General features: G+C 37.1%; 1 protein-coding gene across 1 annotated transcript in view; it reads left to right on the top strand.

The window, feature by feature from the left end:
* Nucleotides 1–21,558, top strand: part of NUP133 (nucleoporin 133) — a 69,392-nt gene that overhangs the window by 38,398 nt on the left and 9,436 nt on the right. The window contains exons 16-23 of the mRNA XM_036757187.1: nt 2,512–2,634; nt 6,524–6,623; nt 7,840–8,091; nt 8,462–8,595; nt 13,220–13,378; nt 14,327–14,462; nt 18,131–18,249; nt 18,640–18,720. Of these exons, the coding sequence (XP_036613082.1) occupies nt 2,512–2,634; nt 6,524–6,623; nt 7,840–8,091; nt 8,462–8,595; nt 13,220–13,378; nt 14,327–14,462; nt 18,131–18,249; nt 18,640–18,720 (1,104 nt within the window). The remainder of the gene's footprint in view (nt 1–2,511; nt 2,635–6,523; nt 6,624–7,839; nt 8,092–8,461; nt 8,596–13,219; nt 13,379–14,326; nt 14,463–18,130; nt 18,250–18,639; nt 18,721–21,558) is intronic.

Below are 21,558 nucleotides of genomic sequence, written 5' to 3'. Positions count from 1 at the left end.
GAGCAAGCAAGAAAACCTAGGGAGGAGAGAAAATCCAGGAGGAGTTGTTGAACAGTTGCAAAGACTGCAGTTAGGTCAAGATGGATGAAGATCAATAAAAGACTTTTAGATTTAGTGATCAAGAGATCATCAATAACTTTGGAGAAGACATTTTTGGTTGTTGAATGACAGATCGCAGAGGATTTAATTTAATTTAATTTATTTATTTAACATATTTAGTTTTCAGCATTGGTTTTCACAAGAGTTTGAATTACAAATTTTCTCCCCATTTCTACCCTCCCCCCCACTCCAAGATGGCGTATATTCTGGTTGCCCTGTTCCCCAGTCAGCCCTCCCTTCTGTCACCCCACTCCCCTCCCATCCCCTTTTCCCTTCCCCTCTTGTAGGGCAAGCTAAATTTCTACTCCGCATTGCCTGTGTATCTTATTTTCTAGTTGCATTTTCTAGTTATTTTCTAGTTTTTTTTGTTTTTGAATGTGTGTTTTTAAAAACTTTGAGTTCCAAATTCTCCCTCCTCCTCCCTTCCCACCCACCCTCCCCAAGAAGTCAAGCAGTTCAACACAGGCCACATGTGTATCATTATGTATAACCCTTCCACAATACTCATGTTGTGAAAGACTAACTATATTTTGCTCCTTCCCAACCCATCCCCCTTTATTGAATTTTCTCCCTTGACCCTGTCCCCTTTTGAAAGTGTTTGTTTTTGATTACCTCATATATATATAAGTGAATGTGTATGTATGTATATATCGCAGAGGATTTAGAAGCAAATGATAAGAGAAGAAATGGAAGAACCAAGCTGAAGAATGTAGCAAAGAAGGGGAGGAGTGAAATAGAAGGATAGCCAGTAGGGATGGGTGAATTTGAGATATTTTTAAGGATGGAGGAGCATGGGTGTTTATATGCAGCTGGGAAAGAGCCAGTAGATAGAGATTAAAGATTAGGGAAAGAGTATAAATGATAGTGAGGACAATCTTTTGGAGAAGACAGGACAGGATAGGCTGGAGGATGCATGTAGAGTAATTGGCCTTGGCAAGGACAAGGGCCTCGTCTCCATCCAAGATACGATTGAAGGAGAGATAAAGGGAGAAGATGCCTGAGTGATACAAAATTTGGAGATCACCATGTTATGCCTCACTTTTTGTGGTGAATTATGAGGCAAGTTCCATGGCAGAAAGCTTGAGGAGAGATGAAAAGATTTGGAATAGTTGCTATGGAGAGTGGGATAGTGAAATTGATTAGGGAGCAGTAGAATAATGCTGAAGATAGAGGAAAATTGAGATTACATAACAAATTTGTAGCGGCCCCATTTGTTAAGGTTTCATGATTTCCTTCAGCTTTATTCAGTAGCTCATGGATAGGAGCAAAGGAGACATAAGGTGGAAGTAATATATGGTTGGGGTTTAGCAAGGTGTGATTGTGATAGGACAGAGGTCAAGAGATTCAAGAGTAGAAGTCAGCATGAATTAGTTCACCAAGGGGTTGAGATTTGGAAGAGAGGATAGTGTGTAGCCAATGCAAAGGTGATAGCCTGGAAAAGAACTGAGGGTTGAGGGGATGGAGGTGAGGATGAAGGACAGGGTTAGATGTTCATAAGGCCTGGGGAAAGATAGAATATTCAATGTCTGGAGTGTTTTAGGATGTTAATTCACCAGTATTTTATACATTATGTAAGGTAGGTAAGTGGCATAGTAGCTAGAGTGTTGAAGTTGGAGTTGAAGCAGGAAAGTCTGAATTCAGTTCTTGCCTTAGATACTTACTAGCTGTATGACTGAGCAAGTCACTTAATCTCTCCCAGCTTTAGTTTCCTCACCTGTGAAACTGATACAATAATAGCATTTACCTCGTTGGATTATTGTGAAGGTCAAATGAAAGAATATGTAAAGTGCTTTGTAAAACTTAAAGCACTTTATAAATATTAGCTATTGTTGTTATTTTAAGTTGGATTTCTAATATAATTTCTTCTTGGTCTTTGTTAATTTTTTTAAACCATAGATGTGAGTTCTTTGATGCTGGGAACTCATAGTGAGAAACTTCCTCTACCAACATAGATTGGAACCTTCTTTGCAATTTATATAGTGTTAATAATTTTTATGAATTTGCTTTTGTATCTTGCTACTTTAATCAAGCTAATAATAATCTCAGTTTCTTCCCAGTTTTCCAGAGTTTTCTTAGTGAATCATCTTGTAATCTGAAAATAGAGACAATTTTATGTTTGCTAACATTTTACTTTAATTTGTTAAATTTCCTTCTCTAATTTTTATAGATGCCGAACAATAATAGAGAGAGGTACCATTTTCACATCACCCTTGTTTGTATTGGGAAAATTTCCAGTGCTTCTCCACTGCAAATCTATCTCTTGGTTTTAAATATATGTTTTTGATCGTATTAAATATCTTTTCACCTCTGTGCTTTTTAGGGTGTTTAACATAAATATATATAGTATTTTGTCACAATATTTTTCTGTATCTCTTAATGTTCATTTTAAGTCTTGTGTGTTTCTTTTCACAGGTATCACAGATAGATACCATCTTTGAATGTTTATTGGAACAAGAAGAACAAATCTTGAAAGATACTCCAATGGAATCTGTTGAATGGGCACAGGTGGTGATCAATGTGAACAACATCCTGAAGGTACTAAAGTGTAGTGCAATACACTTACTTAAATGACAAATTAAAAGTCTAAATTTCATTAAAGTAAAATATCAAGCCAGAAAAGGCCTTTTGTAAGTGTGATTTGAGCTGAGTCTTAAAGGAAGCCAGGAGGCAGAGGTAAGGAAAAAGAGAGTTTTGGGATTGGGAGACAATGAGTGTAGAAAGAAATGAAAAGGTTGGATCCCAGATATTCCATTTGGGTAAATGTTTGGGAATTTGTGGTTTTAACCACGTGTTCGGTATAATGAATTTTTTTTAAAAAAAAGTGATTAATTGTGCATCAGTAATTCAAAAGATCTGTTATTTCCTTACTACGTGGGACCTCTTTCCACAATGCAGCTTATAACTCTTCCATACCATAGCAAATAGGTCCATGCATTTCTAAGGTCAAGAAACCAGATTGTCATCCTACTCCAACTCGGGCTTTCCCTCAAGACAGTCTTGGCCAATACTGGAAGGTTTTTTTTAGATTGTTAGGACTATTTTCCTGAATGTATGCCACATTGGCTTAACTTGTAAGAATTCTGGGTACTTCCTTTCAGATTATGCATCATAGTAAGACTTTATAAGAGGAATAGTTATGAACCAGATAATACATATTTATTAAACACCTACTATGTTTATAATACTACCAATGAGTACTATGTTTAGGTTAAGTTTAGTTGTTGCTCTATTTCTGCTTGGCATATTGAAGTATTTTAATTTGGAAAGGAATGTCTAGAACTTTCAAACTTTTTAAAGGTTGATGTAGATTAAATATTTACATTTATATTTCCAAGATTGAAGAGTAATATTCACTCTAATATTGTACTCTAATATTACAGTCCTGGATAAAATGACATTAATTAGAATTGAAGGTAGGATAAGCTGTCAGATTGGACCAGGTCTGTGTAGTGGAGGTTCATGCTGAAGGTGATTAAATTGTGAAGGCATTGAGGCAACCATTCTCAAGGTATCAGAAGGAAAGGAAAATAACAAAGTGTAGAAAAAATATCATGTTACTTATACTCCAAAAAAGGACAACTGAGAAAACACAAATAACTACCAACCAATATGCCTGCTTTCTCATCTCTACAAAATATTTGTGAAATTCACTTATACATGAATTAAGGGCATCCTTGATGAAAGGTTTTAAGAAGGAAACATATAAACTTTCACAAGTGCTATTCCATAGCAAGGATTCTTAGCCTTTTTCACATAAACCCATTTGGTAGTCTAGAGAAGCGCTTAAACTTCTTTTCAGACTAATGTTTTTAAATTCATAAAATAAAATACATAGTGTTACAAAGGAAACAAGTTATATTGGGATGAAGATGTAATTTTCCTCCCCTCCTAAGTTCGTGAAATCTGACTAAAGACAAACCTTTAGAGGTCCTTGGACCCTAGGCCACGAATCCCAGTTCCACAGTAATATTCTTTTCCATTTCAAAGTTGTTTGAAAGATATATCCTTGCTGTGCTTATTGTTTGGTGATTATGAAAAAGCATTTGATTCAGTAGCGCATAACACTGCCTTTGAGGTTCTCTTTCAGCAAGATCTCTAGCATCCATACACAAAATCATGAGTCCTTAAAAGAATAACAATAGAGATAGCCCTTTTTAATGACTCTGTGGTCATAAATGTCAGGCAAGGCATAAAATAGGGACATCTTTGCCTATCACCTAGATGTAGGAAAGCTAGAACATATCTAAGAGGAATTTCCCATGGATAATGAGGTCCTGCAGGTGTTCCTGATTGTGGATGACACTGCTCTTTGCATCAAGTCCTGAAATAGTAAAGAACCTACTATAAAAGACCTAAAATAAGTTTGGCCTGACCACACAGACAGGAAGGACTAAGTAGATGTGATTAAGTGGACAACTTGAGGAACTAGGTGATGTATTGAATAGAGCACCAGACTTGGAGTGAGGAAGAACTGAGTTTGATACCTGCCTTAGATACCTACTGCCACTAATAGCTGACATTTATGTAATGCTTACTGTGTGCCAAGAACTGTGCTCAGCACTTTACAATTATTGGCTCATTTGGTGCTCCCAACACCCCTGGGAGGTAGGTACTGTTATTATCTCTTTACAGATAAGGAAACTGAGTTAAACAGATTAAGTAATTTGCTCAGGGTCACACAGCTAGCTTCTTAGGCTGGATTTGAATTCTGGTCTTCCTGACTCCAGGCTTAGTGTTGTATCCACTGTGCTTCCTAGCTACCCCTATTTAGCTGTGTGACTCCAGTCAAGCCATTTAACATCTTACCCAATTTTCCTTCTATAAAATGGGGCTGTATTAGCACCTACCTCCAAGAATTGTTGTGAGAATCAAAAGAGAGCAAAAATATAAATAATTAAAACCTCTAGAATAAAACTCAAGGGAGAAAGCAGTCAGGCTTCCTTTCAGAAAATTGTAAAATTCTTTGAAAGACCTGTGGCTTCTGGAAACAAGCTTAACTTTTAAAATACAGACAGTTCTCACTTTAAGTGAGTGGACCGGTTTGCAGACCTGTGTAAAGTGATTTTTTACATAATGCAAATATGCCCCTATGCCCAGCCCCATTTCACTTGTTTGTCTTTCTGTTCTCAAAGAGGACCATGGTGTCAAGAAAGTGATGCCATGACTTGTAAGTGAATTGTAGTCAAGTGAGAGAGAGCTGTGCAAAGTCACCAGCCTCACTTTCTCCTCTGGAGCAATCTGGGTCTAGTAGCAAGATATAAATCAGGACGACTGGAGGTGGTCCCAGATGCAGTGGGAGACCTTGGCCTTTTTAAGCTAAGGTCTTTCCCAGGTCTCTTTTTAACAAAGACATACACAAAATAATACCTTTATGCAAGTCGTAAAATGTACTAAAATGCAGATATATTAAATACCGTACCATGATAATAAACAGAATTATGAAATGAAAGGTAAAATTAATGATAAAGCATGCACAGTACTGTATGGTAAAATAAACATAAGTGTGCAAAATGTTGCCCCTTCCCCACTCACTGCACCTAGTCTTTATCCCTGCTGGTTGGCTGCCCAACATTTTTTACGATGCTATTGAGATATGTTTGGACAGCAGCTGTCTTTTTTTCTCTCATGTATCTGACAATAGCAAGCAATTTTATCCTCAACTAATCTTTCACGATTCTCTACGTAAAGTTTAATTTGCATAATATGAATTTGTGTAAAGTAAGAATTGTCTGTATCAGTATTATTGTATGGCTGAGGGACATGCAACACATTATTTTTGAAAGAATTGAAAATGACTTGAAATATTGAATATTGAATAATTGAATTTGAATTATTGAAAATGAATAGGTCAATATATGGGGTTTGAATAGGCTGCACTACATAAACAATGAAAAACTTTGAAGAATAGGAATAAAAGATCCAATAAGATAGGAAGAAAAGGTGAACTAGTCACGTGATGAGAGCAAGCAATGCCACACAGGCAGTTTGATTACACCACTGGCATCCTGATGTCAAGAGAAAGTGAAGCAGGTCTCCAGCATTTCAGGCAGATCATTTTAATGAGTTTATATGAGAACATGGATAAGAGTTGCACAGACTTGACTGGCCTGGCTGACTTGCAAGCAGTGTCATTGGAAGGAACATCCACATTGATGAGATCACATCTATTTGAGAGTATTCTGGAATATGTACAAAAGTATGCTCTATTTAATTTCTTTTTAAGGTGCTTATATTTCCAGTTTTATCTATTCTTTCAAAAAACTGAAATTTATGGTAATAGAAATGTAAAGTATAGGGAATTTTTTTTCAAGTACACATATCTTAATAGGTGTTAGTACATATTTAGATTTTTTTTGTTTCAACTTAAATTTAAAAATATTTTGAATTTCCATTTTCAGAAATAGATAATTTCTTGTTTTCCCAGGATATGCTGCAAGCAGCCAGTCAGTATCGCCAAAGTAGAAATACCTTATATAGAATAGAAGAGCTCACAGAAAAAGAACCTGAATATGTTCCTTGGACAGGTAAGCTTCTAAAAATTAGGCACCTAATTCTAGTTTTATTATTGCTTCTTAAAACATTTTATTTCTAATGATTTATTGTATCCGTGAGTTTGTATCTTTCCATATGCTAGTTTTGTAAATAAAAATTCAAAATTCTACTGCTCCCCCCTAATACATGCTTGCTAAGATTAGGACAGCATCGCGTTAGCACTAAGTATGAACAGAGAGCTCAGCTAGAGAGAGCTGAGGAACAAAGAAATTGGGCCAGGACATATGTTGACAAAGTATAATATTTCACTAAGCCTGAGGAAGAAAGCCTAGCATCCAACTGGGGCCAGTTGGAGCAGAGATCAAAACTGGGGAACTGTAAGTTGTCCAACGTGGGAGGATGCAGAGATGGCTTTGATATCCAGCCCCCAGGGAAACCATCATCAAAGGGGAAGAAGTCAGAAGATGACTAATAGGGAAAAATATGAGGAAAAGAATGAAATTGCTTCTGGAGGAAGAAATCTCAAAGGCTTTAAGCATAACGAGGTAACAGGGAAAATATTAATAATTCAGATCAGGTCAGAGAGTCCAGACAAAGGAAAATGAATTAACACCTGATTAGATGAGGACCTTAGGGATTCCCAAGAGAGCATGGAGCCCATGATGGTGTTCTTGAAATATTTAAAAGAGAAATAAGAATTGCGAGAGCAGAATTTATGGCCCACACAGCAGAAATTCAGTAGAAAAACTTGAATCTATGGTGGCAAGTCTCACCAAGGAAACAAAAGAAAAAATAAATTGATTGGGAATGGAGCTACACAGATGTGAAGGATAGTGTAGAAGAAGAGGGGGAGAAAACAATATCATTAAAAGAAATCATTATATGTGCTTTTATAAATAAAATATAGCAATCTCAAAAGAAGGATGTATAGACAATTTAAGGATTATAGCTCTCCAAGAAAAACGCTACAGATCAAAAAAGCTTTCATGCTCTAAGGCAAGAAAACTGCCTAGAATTGCTGAACACAGAAAACAATGCCAATGAAAATAAATTGCAGATCACCTCTAGATACAGTTAGAAGATAGGCCTTGATGATGTTATTTGAAGCCTGCCTCTTCCAGAAGTGATAACTAAATTATTTGAATTTTAAGTAAGTGATTATACAGTTATATAACCATTTAATTTTTGTATCTGACAAGATTCCTTTTTTTTTTTTTTCTGAAATTTTTTTTTTTCCTTGCTTTAAAGCAACCAGTGGCCCTGCTGGTGTACGAACTGCCATAGTGCGACAACATGGAATTGTTCTAAAGGTGGTTTATCCTCAAGTAGATACCAATCTGAGAAACATCCTGACTGAGCAGGTCGTAGCACTAATTGACTCTTACCTGGATAGTTATGTTTCTCAGCTTAAATCTGTGGACAAACCCAGTGATCAAGAAAGATATAATAATCTGGAAATGGAGTATGTTCAGAAAAGAGCAGATATCTTGTCTCCTCTTCGTAAGTACTCATGTATATTTGCAGACACTACAAAGAGAAAGCCACACGTTCAGTAAAATTTTTTTGGTTAAATCATTTGCAGCTTAATATAATTTCTCTAATTGAAACTAATCACGAATCAACAGTAATCTATTTTCCAAATGTAATTGGAGCAATTGCATCTATTATGAATTTGTATAGCGCATGAAATTAAATCCATTAGCTAAATTTCTCATTACTTAACATTTTAATTTTAAAATAGATTAAAGATGGACTTACACATACATTTTTTGCAAAGGTGAAATCACTGATAGTACTGAAGTCACTTAAATATTTCCACCTAAGTAGTGCTGTTATTAATACATTTTTTCCTCTCCTTTTGGTTTCATAGTTTCTCTTGGACAGCACCAGTGGGCTGCTTCTTTAGCAGAGAAATACTGTGACTTTGATATCTTGGTTCAAATGTGTGAGCAAACTGATAACCAGACCAGACTACAACGTTACATGACTCAGTTTGCTGATCAGGTAACACAGTTTAATATTTAGGTGGAGAATCTTAGAGCATAACCTCAATATTTTAAATCTAGTATTTGTTTGAAAAGAAAACAAGTATAGCAAAAGTCATTGTGCTTCATGAACACTTACAGAATATTAGAAGCTACATACATATGCATAAGAGGATGCTTAGAGGGAAAGTTTAGAGCCTACTTATCTCACATTTGACCATCTTCTTAAAGTCTTCCTCTTGTTAGCTCTTCTAGTTATGTTTAACTGGTTCATGGAACGTGGCCACGTCTAGAGACCCTGAAATTCCCAGTTGTGTAACAGTGCTCAAGCCCCTAATATTAATCCTCAGCACTTCATTTTAGAGACTTAGATCTTTTCTGCCCTTCCTAATGAGGCCTCCCTATTCATTTTAAAATCTAATTACTTTCTCTAAGTTGTCTTCTAATTTGTTTAGCAAATTACAACTTCTAGAAAGAAGAAAAAAACTTAGAAAAAGTACATGTATGCCCTGCTCTTAGAAAGCTCAACACCTGTTTAATAATGTTTGCCCTCTTTACTCCTGAAAGGAGAGACTGGTAGTAGTAGTTTATATTTGAGTGGTGCTTTAGACTTGATGTACACCGTATCCTTTGAACTTCATGAATTTGATACTTAGAGCATCATTGGTTAATTGCTGAAAAGAACTTTAGAGGTCCCATCGAAAGGTTCAACCCTTTCATTTTATATAAAGGAAGGAAAGAGAGACACAGAGAAGCTCAGGGACATAGCCAAGGTCACTCAGTAATGGACAAGGCCAGGATTTGAACCTAGATCTTCTGGCTCCAAATAGTCTTTCCAATGTAAGTTCTCTTTCTCTTGCACCAGGCAAGATGACACAGTGGACAGCAAAGGGTCTAGAGTCAGGAAGACCTGAGTTCAAATTCATCCTCAGACCAGTTGTAAGACTCTGGACAAGTCATTTAACCTCTATCTGCCTCAGTTTTCCTTGTCTGTATAAGGAGGATAATAACAGCACTTACCTCCCAAAGTTGTTGTGACAATCAAATGAGTTAGTACTTGAAGAGTACTTGACATAAGTAGGCTCTGTATAAATAATACAAATGCCTATTCCCTTTCCTCTCAAAGAAAATACTGTGTTTCCCCATGTGTAAGACGCTCCAATGTATGAGACGCACCTTAATTTTGGAACCCAAAATTTTTTTTTTTAAATATATTACATGAAGTGATTGAACTCAAGTTTTATTCATCTGCTCATAGCTTTCAGGCATCTTTTGGGCAAGTCTGGTGCATGTACGCATGCTTAATCCATTCTGTTTCATGAACGTGAAGCACCAATTGTGTCCTCCTTTGAAATCAGTAACTTCTTTTTCATCAGCAGTTCTTCTTGCCTCATGCTGAACCATTGTTGTGGACACAGGAATTCCAATTGCCCTTTGCTCTTCAATCCATATCTTCAATTCCCTCTCTAAATCAGACCATTTTGCTGACTTGCCTCTCATGGCCTTCTTCTGCCGGTGGTGTTTTCAGTGCAGTTTCTTCTTCCCGTAGCCAGGCTCAGATTGTTTTCTCATTTGGAGAAGTACCAAACTTACGTTCAGCAGCATGATTTCCATTCACTTTTGCAAACTGGATCACTTTTAACTTGAATTCAGCACTGTATGAAAATCTTTTCTGAGCCATTTCTGGGCAGAACGTGGCAAAACGTAACTTAATGTACTGGTAACAAATGCGAAACGATGAGTGCAAAGACAAGGGTGAAAAAGTGGGAAATGCAAGTAAAAAGATCTACAACCACTGTATAAGACAAACCCAGTTTTTAGACCCCAAATTTTTCGAAAAAGGGTATGTCTTATACATGGAGCAGTGCGCTAATATTTGACCCTAAGAATAAATTGCTTTTAATTGTGCTTTTTGATTTTACCAAATACTTTCCTGTCAATGATACAGTTTAGCTTTGTAATATAGGTACCATCCCCTTTTACAGGGAAGGAAGCCAAGGTTTAATCTAAAGAGTAAGTATCTTGCCCCTAGACCCAGGGCCAGGAGGTCAGGTCAGATCTGGTGACTCTGAGTTAATGTTCTTTTCTTTCTAGAGCTCTGCCGGGTCTCTGTGCCTTTGACAGCTCGGACAGCTCTGTAGCAACTTGTGGTAGTGCGAATGATCATTTTCTTAGCAGTGTCTTGAGTTATCGAGTAAGCCAAAGGGGTCATTTCATTGTGATGGAAGCATAGCTGAAATTTGCTGAGGTTTGGGGATATTCAGCCCCCCTTAGCTTGGACATTTCAGAGGCGGGTAGGGGGGACTTTTTATTTTTTGCTTTTTATTTTTAAATTCCTATAGAAAATAGAAGAACCAGTTTATGGGAGGCAGCAAAAACACAAGGGAACACTCTGCCTGACTTTTTCTGCCTAAGTCACTCAGTCATTTATTAAGAGCCTATTGCAAGGCACTGCGCTAGCCTCTGGGTCTGTAAAGACAAAACAAAAAGCAGTCCCTGCCCTCAAGGCAGTTTTTTTTGGGGGGGGGGGATAATAATAATAATGATAATAATAGCTGGCATTTATATAGTTCTTTGGGATTTGCAAAGTGCTGTACAGATATTGTTTGTCCTCACAATAACTTAGGAGGTATGTGTCATTTTTGTCCCAATTTTACAGGTGAGGAAATTGAGGCATGCAGTATTTAATTGACTTGCCCGGGGTCACAGAGCTAGTGTTTGAGGCAAGATTTGAATTCAGGCCTTCCAACTTCAAATCCTTCTCCCTAGCAACCTAGCTGCTTAGGACTGAAGATATATACCAGTATGTAGATATAAGATGGGGGAAAGAGCATTGACAAGTAGAGGAATAAGAGAAGAGCTTCCTGGAGGAGGGAGTGAGGGAGGTGAATATTGAAGTAAGCATGTTGATGGGCCATCTTCCTCTGGCAAAATGTAAGCTCTTTGAAGAAAGACTCTTTTCTCTTTTGTCTTTGTATTCCCCCATGCCGAGTGGGTATCTTACACATAGAAGGTGCTTACAAATACTTGTTGGGTTGGGTTGGATCGGTATTCTGAGATGCACAGATGAGGAGGAAGTGCATTCTAGGAATGAGGGGACAAAGGCATGAGTGGGAAGAGGAAGTGGTGACTGTAGAAAAGATCACATAGGTAAGACATTTTGACTGGATCCATGACCTTGTAAGTCTGGGAAAATACTTCAAAATGATCTCCTAAAGGGATTTCTTTAAATGCCAAGCAATTGTTTATATTCATTTATCCTGGAGGCAATAGGGAGCAACTAAAGGTTCTTGAGCAGGGTAGTGACATGATTTGAAGATTATTTTGGTGGGCTGTGAAGGATGGATTAGAGAAGAAACAGAAACTTGGAAATCAAGAGGTTGTGAGCTGCCAAGAGGTAATGAGGGTTTGACCTCTGGTGATGCCTATGTTAGAAAAAGGGACAGATGCAAGGTATTTTGTGGTAGAATTGGCAAAAATTAGCAACTTCTTGAATGTGGAGAGAGAAAAATTGGAAGATGATCCCAAGGTTGCAAAGTTGAGTGACTAGAAGGGTATCATCATGATACCCTTAGCAAAAATAGAACATGTGCTGGAATGTTGGTTTTAGAGGAAGGAAATCATGAGTTTTGTTTTGAGTATATTGAGTCAAGCTCCGAAATAGCTGAAGCAGCAGGTGGCCTTTTAGTTAATACAAATGGATAAACATTGTCATCATTTGTTATATTAGGGAGGCAGCATAGGACAGTGGAAAGAGCACTGTTCTGTGGTCGGAGGACCTGGCTACTCCTTGTGTGACCTTGGGCAAGTCACTTACCCTTTCTAGGCCTTGGTTTCCTCTTCTGTAAAATGAGGGAGGTAATACTAACTAGCTTTTGACACACCCTTCCAAGTCTAGATATGTGATCTTGATGCATAGATAGATAGATAGATAGACAGACAGACAGTGACAGAGATAGACTGATAGATTTCACTGGTCTCAGGAAACCTCTGGTGAGGAAACTCACTTTGCCAGGATCCCTTGTGCAGTGGTCTTAGTTACTAAGTGACTTTGCAGCTCAGAGAGACAAAGAAGTGGGACTTGAGCCCCATTCTTACTGGCTCTGGCCCCCAGCCCCTATGTGTGTGTATAAAACATGACAATTTTGCTTCTCAAAACCACTTTCCTTAACATAGCGTGGACACACTTTCAGAGGTGCAGGATTCCTTTCATTGACTGGGCACAGTAATCTACAGTTTCTAAGAAACTTTTCCTTTCTGTCTGTTTTCTGTGGTCGTTGTTTCATTAAGCATTTTTGGTTAGTCAGTAGGATGTGTGAAAGAGAGAACTGCATGGAGAATCAGAAGTCCCAGGCCCTAGCCTTGGCATCACTGCCAGCTTTGTGGCCTAGGCACATTCCTTAGCCTCTCAGGGCCTTATTTTCTCCTCTGTCAAATGAGGACATTAGCGTGGATCACTGCAAAAATAACTTCCAGCCCTTTCATTGTGTGCCTTTCTATCATATATATCAAACAGATTTTTATAACATTTTTGTTTTAGGAACCAAATAAGACTTGTGAACAAATGGCATTTTATTAATACATATCTTTTATTCAAAGTGTATTACTATATGATAATGTGTTCTTGCCTTTATTCCTAATAGAATTTTTCAGATTTCCTCTTCCGTTGGTATTTGGAGAAGGGAAAGCGTGGCAAACTATTATCACAGCCCATTTCTCAGCATGGACAGCTAACAAATTTTTTGCAGGCCCATGAGCACCTCAGCTGGTTACATGAAATCAATAGCCAGGACTTTGAAAAGGTAAAGAATGTTTTTTTACAGAACAAATAAATGTAGTTTTGATTTTTGCTTGTAAAAATATCAGTATAAATAATTCATAACTTACCTCCTTTCACAAAGAAGCTCTAGGTGTCTCATCTATTTGATTTATTGGTATTGGTTACCAGACATTCTCTATTGAGATTCAGGAGAACTGACTTCCAGCCTTGCCCAGGCAACTTATAGCTGCTCTTTGATGGCAAAGAGAAGAAATAGTTGTCACACAAAACCCCAGAAAAATCAGAACCTGTTTCCTCGGGTTTATAGTGATTGTATTATTGGACTTCTATCCCAGTTCATATTTGGACAGGTTTGGTAAAATGCTATACTAAAGCCCTCTAGGTTCCCAGGTGCAGTCCTTTGACTGAATCCAAACTTCATGAAACAAATCCCCTTAATAAAAGGATTTGTTCTGTAAAACTTGGATTCAGTCAAAAGGCCAAAACTGAGATCCTAGAAGGCCCATGTGGCCTCAAGGCCGCAGGTTCCCCACCCCGGGTCTGGGTCCTCGTCTTGGCTCTTTTACATGGTGGAGTGTGGGTCTTTGAAGGGTGCTCACTTTTCACAGATTAGTGAAAAGGGCATGCTTAAGTTGGTAAGTCTTGATACAAAAGAGATAGCAATAATGAAACAGATAAGTCACTGAACTTTTACTCAGGAAGACCTGGGTTCACATCCTCCCTCAGAAACTTATTCTTTTTGTCTTCAACAAGTAGTTGAATCTCATCTTATGTAGATTTTTGCATCTGTAAACTGAAGAAGTTGGACTTTCTGGCTTCTAAGGTTCCTTCCAGATCTGAATGTATGATTTTATATAAAGTAAAAAGAAGTTGTGTATTCGAATTTTCTTCATTCTTTATTTCAGCTTCCTCAAAGTAAAAATATATTACCCATTATGTTAATCTGTTCTTATATTTTGGTTTACTCTAGGCTCACACAACGCTTCTGGGCTTGGCAAATATGGAGACTCGTTACTTTGCAAAAAAGAAAACACTCCTTGGCCTGAGTAAATTAGCTGCATTAGCTTCAGATTTTTCAGAAGATTTAATTCAAGAAAAAATTGAAGGTAAAAAAAAGGACGGAGTGTTTTGAGGGGCAGAAGAGACAATTTGATAAATTCCATCCAACTAGCCTCATAGCATAGCGAAGAGCAAGCTGGCCTCAGAGCCAGGAAGACCTGGGTTCAAGTCCTGCCTCTGACACATAGTGACTGGGGGACCTTTGCCAAAACCCTACAAAGTTCTGACCTGCATCAGCACAGGGAACTTCCATTGCCGGTGAAATCACAGGCCTAGTTCTTGTCTCTGTCCCCACCATGTATGAGACCCTTTGCTGGTCTCAGGGTATAAATTTTAAATCTATATCAGAACAGTTGTATTGTGATCATGGATTCTTGTGAAAGCACATTCTGGGTTCGATATTTCCCTGGCCCCAGAGGAGCTCACGTTTCTTCTTGGAGGGATGTGACACAAGCATGACACAAAACAGTGATATGTACAAAGAAGAGACACAGACAAGGTGTCTAGGAAAATGGGAGGAGGGAACTAGCCCTCTGAGCTTGGGAAATCCGGGAAGGCTGTTTATGGAGAGGCATTTGAGCTGAACCCTGAGGGAAGAGAAAGATTCTAAAAAACAAAGAGGAGGGCAGCCATTCCTAGCCTTGCAGAGGCTTTTGTGAATTTGTGGAGGCAAGAGATGGGTTATGAACTTTGTGGAATAGCTAATAGTACAGTTTGTCTGAAGTGAGAGCATATGGATGTGAGTAATGGGAAGTAAGGCTGGCCTGGTAGCAAGGATCCAAATGGTGGAGGGTCTTGAATGCCAGGCTAGGAGCTTGTATTTTAATGTATGGGCCACTGAAGGTTTCTGAACAAGGAAATAACATGGTCATACTTGTGCTGCAGGCAGATTGTTTTGGCAGTGTTGTGATGGGTGACTAGAGGGAGACAAGTGAGCCAATTACTGTAGTCTAGGTGGAAGGTAAAGGCCTGAACCAGGGGGTGATATGAGTAGAGAGGAGGTGATGGTCATAAAAAATGCAGAAGAATCTGCAGAACCTGGTGACTGATTAAATGCGAGGGTGAGGAATGAGAAGAGCTAAATCAAGGCTTGTTAATTATTTTAGTGTAAAGGGACTGTTTTCCATTGTCATTGAATTGTATACATTCCTTTCAGCACGTATCAGTCTTTCTTTTAAGGGAAATGTTTTTCCTTAGACTTACTGTGTGATTATTCCTATACATCTTAAATAGCAATCCTTAATTTTTAGTTCTGGAGCTTATTGATCATTGAAAAATAAATTCACAAGCACATTTAAATTCACATGGATTAAACACATTTATAAATCAGGTATACTAACAACCATGTGCAGTGTAGAATGAATAATTTGCAGGCATTCATAAATATTGTACTATAATAAAGTTACTCGCTTTTTTATGTAATTGATACTGACTGAACTTAATCTAAATAAAATGAGTATTTCTTTATATCAAGTAGAACAGGAAAAGGCTTATACATGAATTTCTATTATGTTTGGTTTGCTTTTCCTTTTAAATATATAATAAATTCTGCATGTAATTTTCAGAGCTGTCCTGCTTAACTGTATTTCCTTCTGTTCAGTGCATTTAACAAAGGCTTCAATACCACTCTTTCTTTTTTTTGAAACCCTATTGCTACTCTCTCTCCCCCCACCCCTTCCCTCAGCCCCAAATTGAGAGGAAAGAAAAGAAAAAAAACTCTTTGGAATACGTGTTTGTAGCCAAGCAAAACAAATTCCCATATTGAACATATTCAAATATGTATGTCTTATTGTCGTATTCTTTCCTATGAATCCATCACCTCTCTGTCAGATTCTTCATTGCTTCTTCATCAGGAGTCTATTGGCCATTGTATTTAGTTCTCAAAGGTTTTTTTTTTTTTACATTGCTCCTGTTATTATATAAGTTACTTTGGCTCTGCTCACTTCACTCTGTCAATTCATGCAGTCCTCCCAGGTTTCTCTGAAACCGTCCCTTTTGTTATCTCCACAGTGTAATAATAGCATTCCATTATACTTAATGCACCATAATTTGTTTAGCCTTTCCCAATTGTCGTGTCCCTTTACATTCCAGGTGTTTATGCACATTTTGGTCTCTTTCCTCTTTGATCTCTTTGGGATACAATCTTCTGTTTTCCAAGAATAAAACATTTTACTTTGACTTGATCAGTTTGGCACAAACCATTGCGTATTCCTCACCTCAGCTTTTCAGAATCTTTATGTTTCTTCAAAACTTGGCTCAGGTGACATCTCTTCAACGTTGCCTTCCCCACTCCCATCCTAAGACATTCCTATAGCTCTTTGTATCCATCTCTTCTTTGTCCTCATCACTTCCTGCTTTTTATTATACTTAATTATATATGTGCTACATTCATAGGATGTAAACTTCTTGAGGGTGATGCTTTTGGGGTTTTTTTTTGTCCTTGGTGCCAAGCATAGTGTTTTATTTATGGTAGTCAATAAATGCTTGCTGAATTGAATTTTCTTGAAATGTTTCAATCTTGTTTAGAAAAGTACGTGTCATTTTGTTCTACTATGCCATAATTAGATTTTAAAATATATTTTTATTGGTAGCTTGCTTTACTACAACAGACAATACCCCACAGACCACTCAAGACAACTTTTCTACAAAGTACACTCCCAAAATACAATTAAGCAAAGGCATGTAATAATAGTCTTTGCTGTTAGTTCATCATACAAAGATTAAATTTCATAAATTAAAATCATAACCACAATTATGAACATTATTCTAAAATAATTAGAAATTCCTATATAATTTATAACTTGGTGGTGGTTTTCCATATTATTTTATCTGTATCCTTCATTGAAATTCTAAAAATTTTGTCCTTTATAATTGTAAAGAAATGGTCATGCTAGCTGTTTTAAAGTATACATAGTCTGTAGACATAGTTCATACTGTGAAAGAGGAAGCAAGTTTTTCAGAATCTGCCAGGAATTAACAATGTGTTCAAAATCTAAAGAATTTAAATGGATATTTATTCTAATTTCTTTCCTTTTTTCTTGTTTTTAGATATCTTGGTGAAGCCTCTTAAATTTAACACTGTCTTTTACTATATCATGTAATGAGAATGTTTTCAGGACTAGTAGCCTATAAATCAATATTCTGATTCCCCAAACCTTTTAATGGTGATATTTTGATATTTAATATTTGTGCTCCAATTATTTTGTTATAATATTTTTGTATTCTTATCCTAGGTGACATGGGCAAGTCTCTCTTAAAATTTTTAAATAAGAACGGTTTCCCCGTTTTAATGAAATTATGCCATAATAATCTCACGGGGGGAAAGTATTTTTCCAGGAAAAAAAAAAGCAAAACCATGTAAATAGTGCTATAAAGAAACCACCATTCATGAATATGGGATAGTTGTTAGCCTGCTTATCACTTACTTTGTCTGACTTTGGTATCGCCCAGGGGAAAATGAAGAAAAGGAAATAGAATAAGTATTTTGTAGTGCCTACTGTATGCTAGGCACTGTGATAGGAACCTTTTACAAATATATCATTTGCCCAGGTTCCTGTCCACTTCGTATGTTAATTAAAACATACATAAGATCATACAGTAACAGATCTAAGAGAGTCTTTAAACTTACTTTTTAAAAAAAATTCAAATTTTTACTACAACAAAACAGACCTGGAAGTTATACTGATATTTCTTCTTTTTTTCCTTTGCATACTAGAAATGTCTGAGCAAGAACACTTTCTACTACATCAGGAGACCCTACCTGAGCAGCTACTAGCTGAGAAACAGTTTAATTTCAGTACAATGCCAGTATTGACTGCACCACAGCTGATCAATGTATGTATTTTACACAGTCTTACAGCTACTTCTTTGTATCTAAATGTTTCAGAAGCCCCTATGGAGGGTTGTTGTGATATAGTGGGAACAATGCTGGATTTGGAGTCAGAGATCTTATTTTAGATCCCAGCTTTGTTGTGTGTCACCTGGATCACATTGAGCAAATCATTTAACCTCTCTGGGTTCCTCATCTGTGAAATGAGGGGGCTGGAATAGATGACCTTCTGTGGATGTTTTTTTATTTCAGTAAACATTTATTAGGCACCTACTCTGTGCCAGGCACTATGCTCTGGGGATAAGAATAAGCTGTTATCTATCCTGTGATCTTACTAAAAATAATCCCTCTTTTTTTTTTTTTTTTTTTTTTTTTTTTTTTTTTTTTTGCCGTAGCTGTACATATGTGAGGAAAACAGAAGAGCCAATGAGTATGACTTCAAGAAAGCTCTAGACTTGCTAGACTACATCAATGAGGTAAATCAAGGAAAATCAGTTGAAAAGCTCATACACAATAAAAGAATATCCCATTAAAATCCCTTACCAATGTCAACTTTCATACCTCTTAACTTTGTGAAGAAGAGAACAAATATAAAGAGGAAAAAGAGAACCTAATATTTCACCAATTAGATTGGAATATTTAGATGGTGATTGTTCAGGAAGCTTTATCATAGGTTAAAAAAAAAAACAGAAATATTTGGTACTAACCCTTCAGGAAAACTATTCAGTTGGAACCAGTTCCCTTCCTTATTATATTCTATATAGATGTCATTTTCTTCTTATGTTCTCAAAAAAATCCCTCCATTTGATACATCTGCTTGACATACTTCATGTTCACTAATTCCAGAACTTAAGCTTTGGGACAGACTTCCATCTTTAAAACATCCTCTTGAATAGCTCCTAAGGATTTCAGTTAAATATTCACTGTAGTCTTTTTACATGTCCTCAAGTTTCCCTATTATTCAATTCAAAATTTGTCTTCACCAAGATTTGTTTTGTGCTGTTTTTAAGGAAAAAATGTCCTAACTTCTTGCTAAGTGTAACCCCTTCTCTCTTTTTCATGATCCATTTGCTCAAGCAACATGCATTTATTATGTGCTTATTGTATGTTAGGCTTTGGGGATACAGAGACAAAAGTGTAAAACAGTTCCTCTTCCCTCCAAGAACTTGCATTCCATTGGAAGAGACAACACTCAACTATATATAAAACCATAGATGACATATATAAGACAACGTTGAGGTGGGAGGCATTAGTAGCGGGGGGAACCAAAAAATTTCTCCTTCAAAAGATGATATTAGAGCTGAGATTTGAAGGAAATCAGGAATTCCAAAAAATAGAAGTGAGGAGGGAGTGCATTCTAGGCATGGAATATGGCCAGGGGTCGGAAATGGAGTTGTGTGTGAGGAGCGGCAACAGGGCTAGTTCACCTGGATAGTAGAATGTGTAAAAGGGAGTAATATGTAAAAAGAATGGAGAACTAAGAAGGGGCCAGACTGTGGTGAGCTTTAAATGCCAAGCAGCAGAGTTTATATTTGGTCCTAAAGTTTATAGAGAGCTCTTAGGTCTAGTAAACTGGAGTTTCTTGGGCAGAGGTATTACATAGTCACATCTGTGCTTTTGGAAAATCGTTTTGGCAGCTAGAGCTAGGTAGAAGGTGGATTAGAGAGGGGGAAAGCTTGAAGCCCAGACATCAATTACTAAGCAATTTTAGTAATTCAGGGAAGAGGAAATGAGAGTCTAGAAGGGAAATTGTGTGCATATAGAGAAAGGGATACAACCGAGAGACATAATGGACATAAAATGACAAGGTTTGGCAAGTGTCTGGGTATATGGGTTCAATGTGAGGCAGGAGTCAAGGATGATTCCAGGGTTGCAAACCCAAGTGACTAGAGGGAAGAAGACAGTGCCCTTGACAAAATGGTAGGATTGGGGTGGGGACAGATTGGCATGGGGAGAACATTAGTTCTGTTTTGAACATGTAAAGGTTAAGATACCTATAGAACATCCAGTTTGGACTGTCCAACAGATAATTACTGACGTGGAACTGTCATTCAGGAGAATGAATAGGGCTGGATCTGGGAGTCACTTTCATATGGGTGTTAGGTAAACCCATCGGAGTCAGGGATTGGAGGTTGGAGGATAGTGAAGAAGCAGCAGTAAAAATAGGATAAAGCCTATTTACCTTGATGCTTGACTTCCAAAATACAGTAATTTTTCACTTGTTTTATGATTTGAAACAGTTGATAGTATGTAACAGCTTTTACAAACAGTACTTGTCCCTTGAATCCTTTTTTTAATTATTGTTATTATAATGTATCTATAGCACTGAGGATAACAGTTTTTGCCACTTTTATTCTTAGACACATTTAGAGAGTGAGAGGAATAGAAAAGGAATTAGATATGCTTGTTTTGTTCTGAAATATGTTATGGGGTTGCTGTGAGTTTCCTTGTTCTGTTGGTTAATGAGGCATATCCATACAATATTGGAAGCATAAGTATGATCTTAACAGCAATAGGAAAGAACACACAGGATTTCAGTCAAATATTCACTGTAGTCTATTTACATGTATCATTTAATTCAAAATTTCTCAGTCTTCACCAAGATTTGTAAATGAAAGGGCTAGTAGGGGAATACCCTGTTTCCTTTGAAGGCACACAGTTGCTTTGACCATTACTTCTGTCTCTGTCACTGAATGCATTCTGGGTAACTTCTGTGTTCTCCATCAGCATATTGCCGGGGTGTATTGCATGCTGTAATGTGTCCTAGAAATACATTGTCATTTGAAGGCCCTGATACAGAATTCTATGCTTGATGGCATTCTTAATGTTTTTAATCTTAAAACTGGAGAACCAATTTGTACTTTTTTTCATTTCAAAATGTACTCTGATCTGGTATTTTAAATAATGTTTCAGAAAATCATGTATAAATGAACTTTCAAAGGTACAAATCATAGAACCATGAACTCTCATAGTTGAAAGAAACTTTAAAGATGACCTAAGCGGTAGAGAGACTCAGGGACTCACTCAGACCTGAATGTATTGGTGACAAGTTAGTCTGTCTATTCCAACATAATTTTTAAATGTTACCCAAAAGGTTCATGTTTTCAGCTGGAAGGATTGTTATTCTGAGATGACAATACTAGCAAGCATTTGGAGTCCTGTATGGTTGTGGTTGGAAGGGTAAATGAGTGACTGAAAAATGATGTTTTTCTTAGTAAGCTATTTGGTAGTTCTTTTGGTTTGCAACTACATTGTTAGACACATATGAATAAATAAGTATTTATTAAGTGGTTACTCTATGCCAGTCATTTTGC

This window comes from Trichosurus vulpecula, chromosome 4 (assembly GCF_011100635.1).
Source record: "Trichosurus vulpecula isolate mTriVul1 chromosome 4, mTriVul1.pri, whole genome shotgun sequence".
Taxonomy (NCBI): Eukaryota; Metazoa; Chordata; class Mammalia; order Diprotodontia; family Phalangeridae; genus Trichosurus; species Trichosurus vulpecula.
The sequence above is the reverse complement of the archived record's forward strand: the minus strand, read 5'-3'. Positions and strand labels throughout refer to the sequence as shown.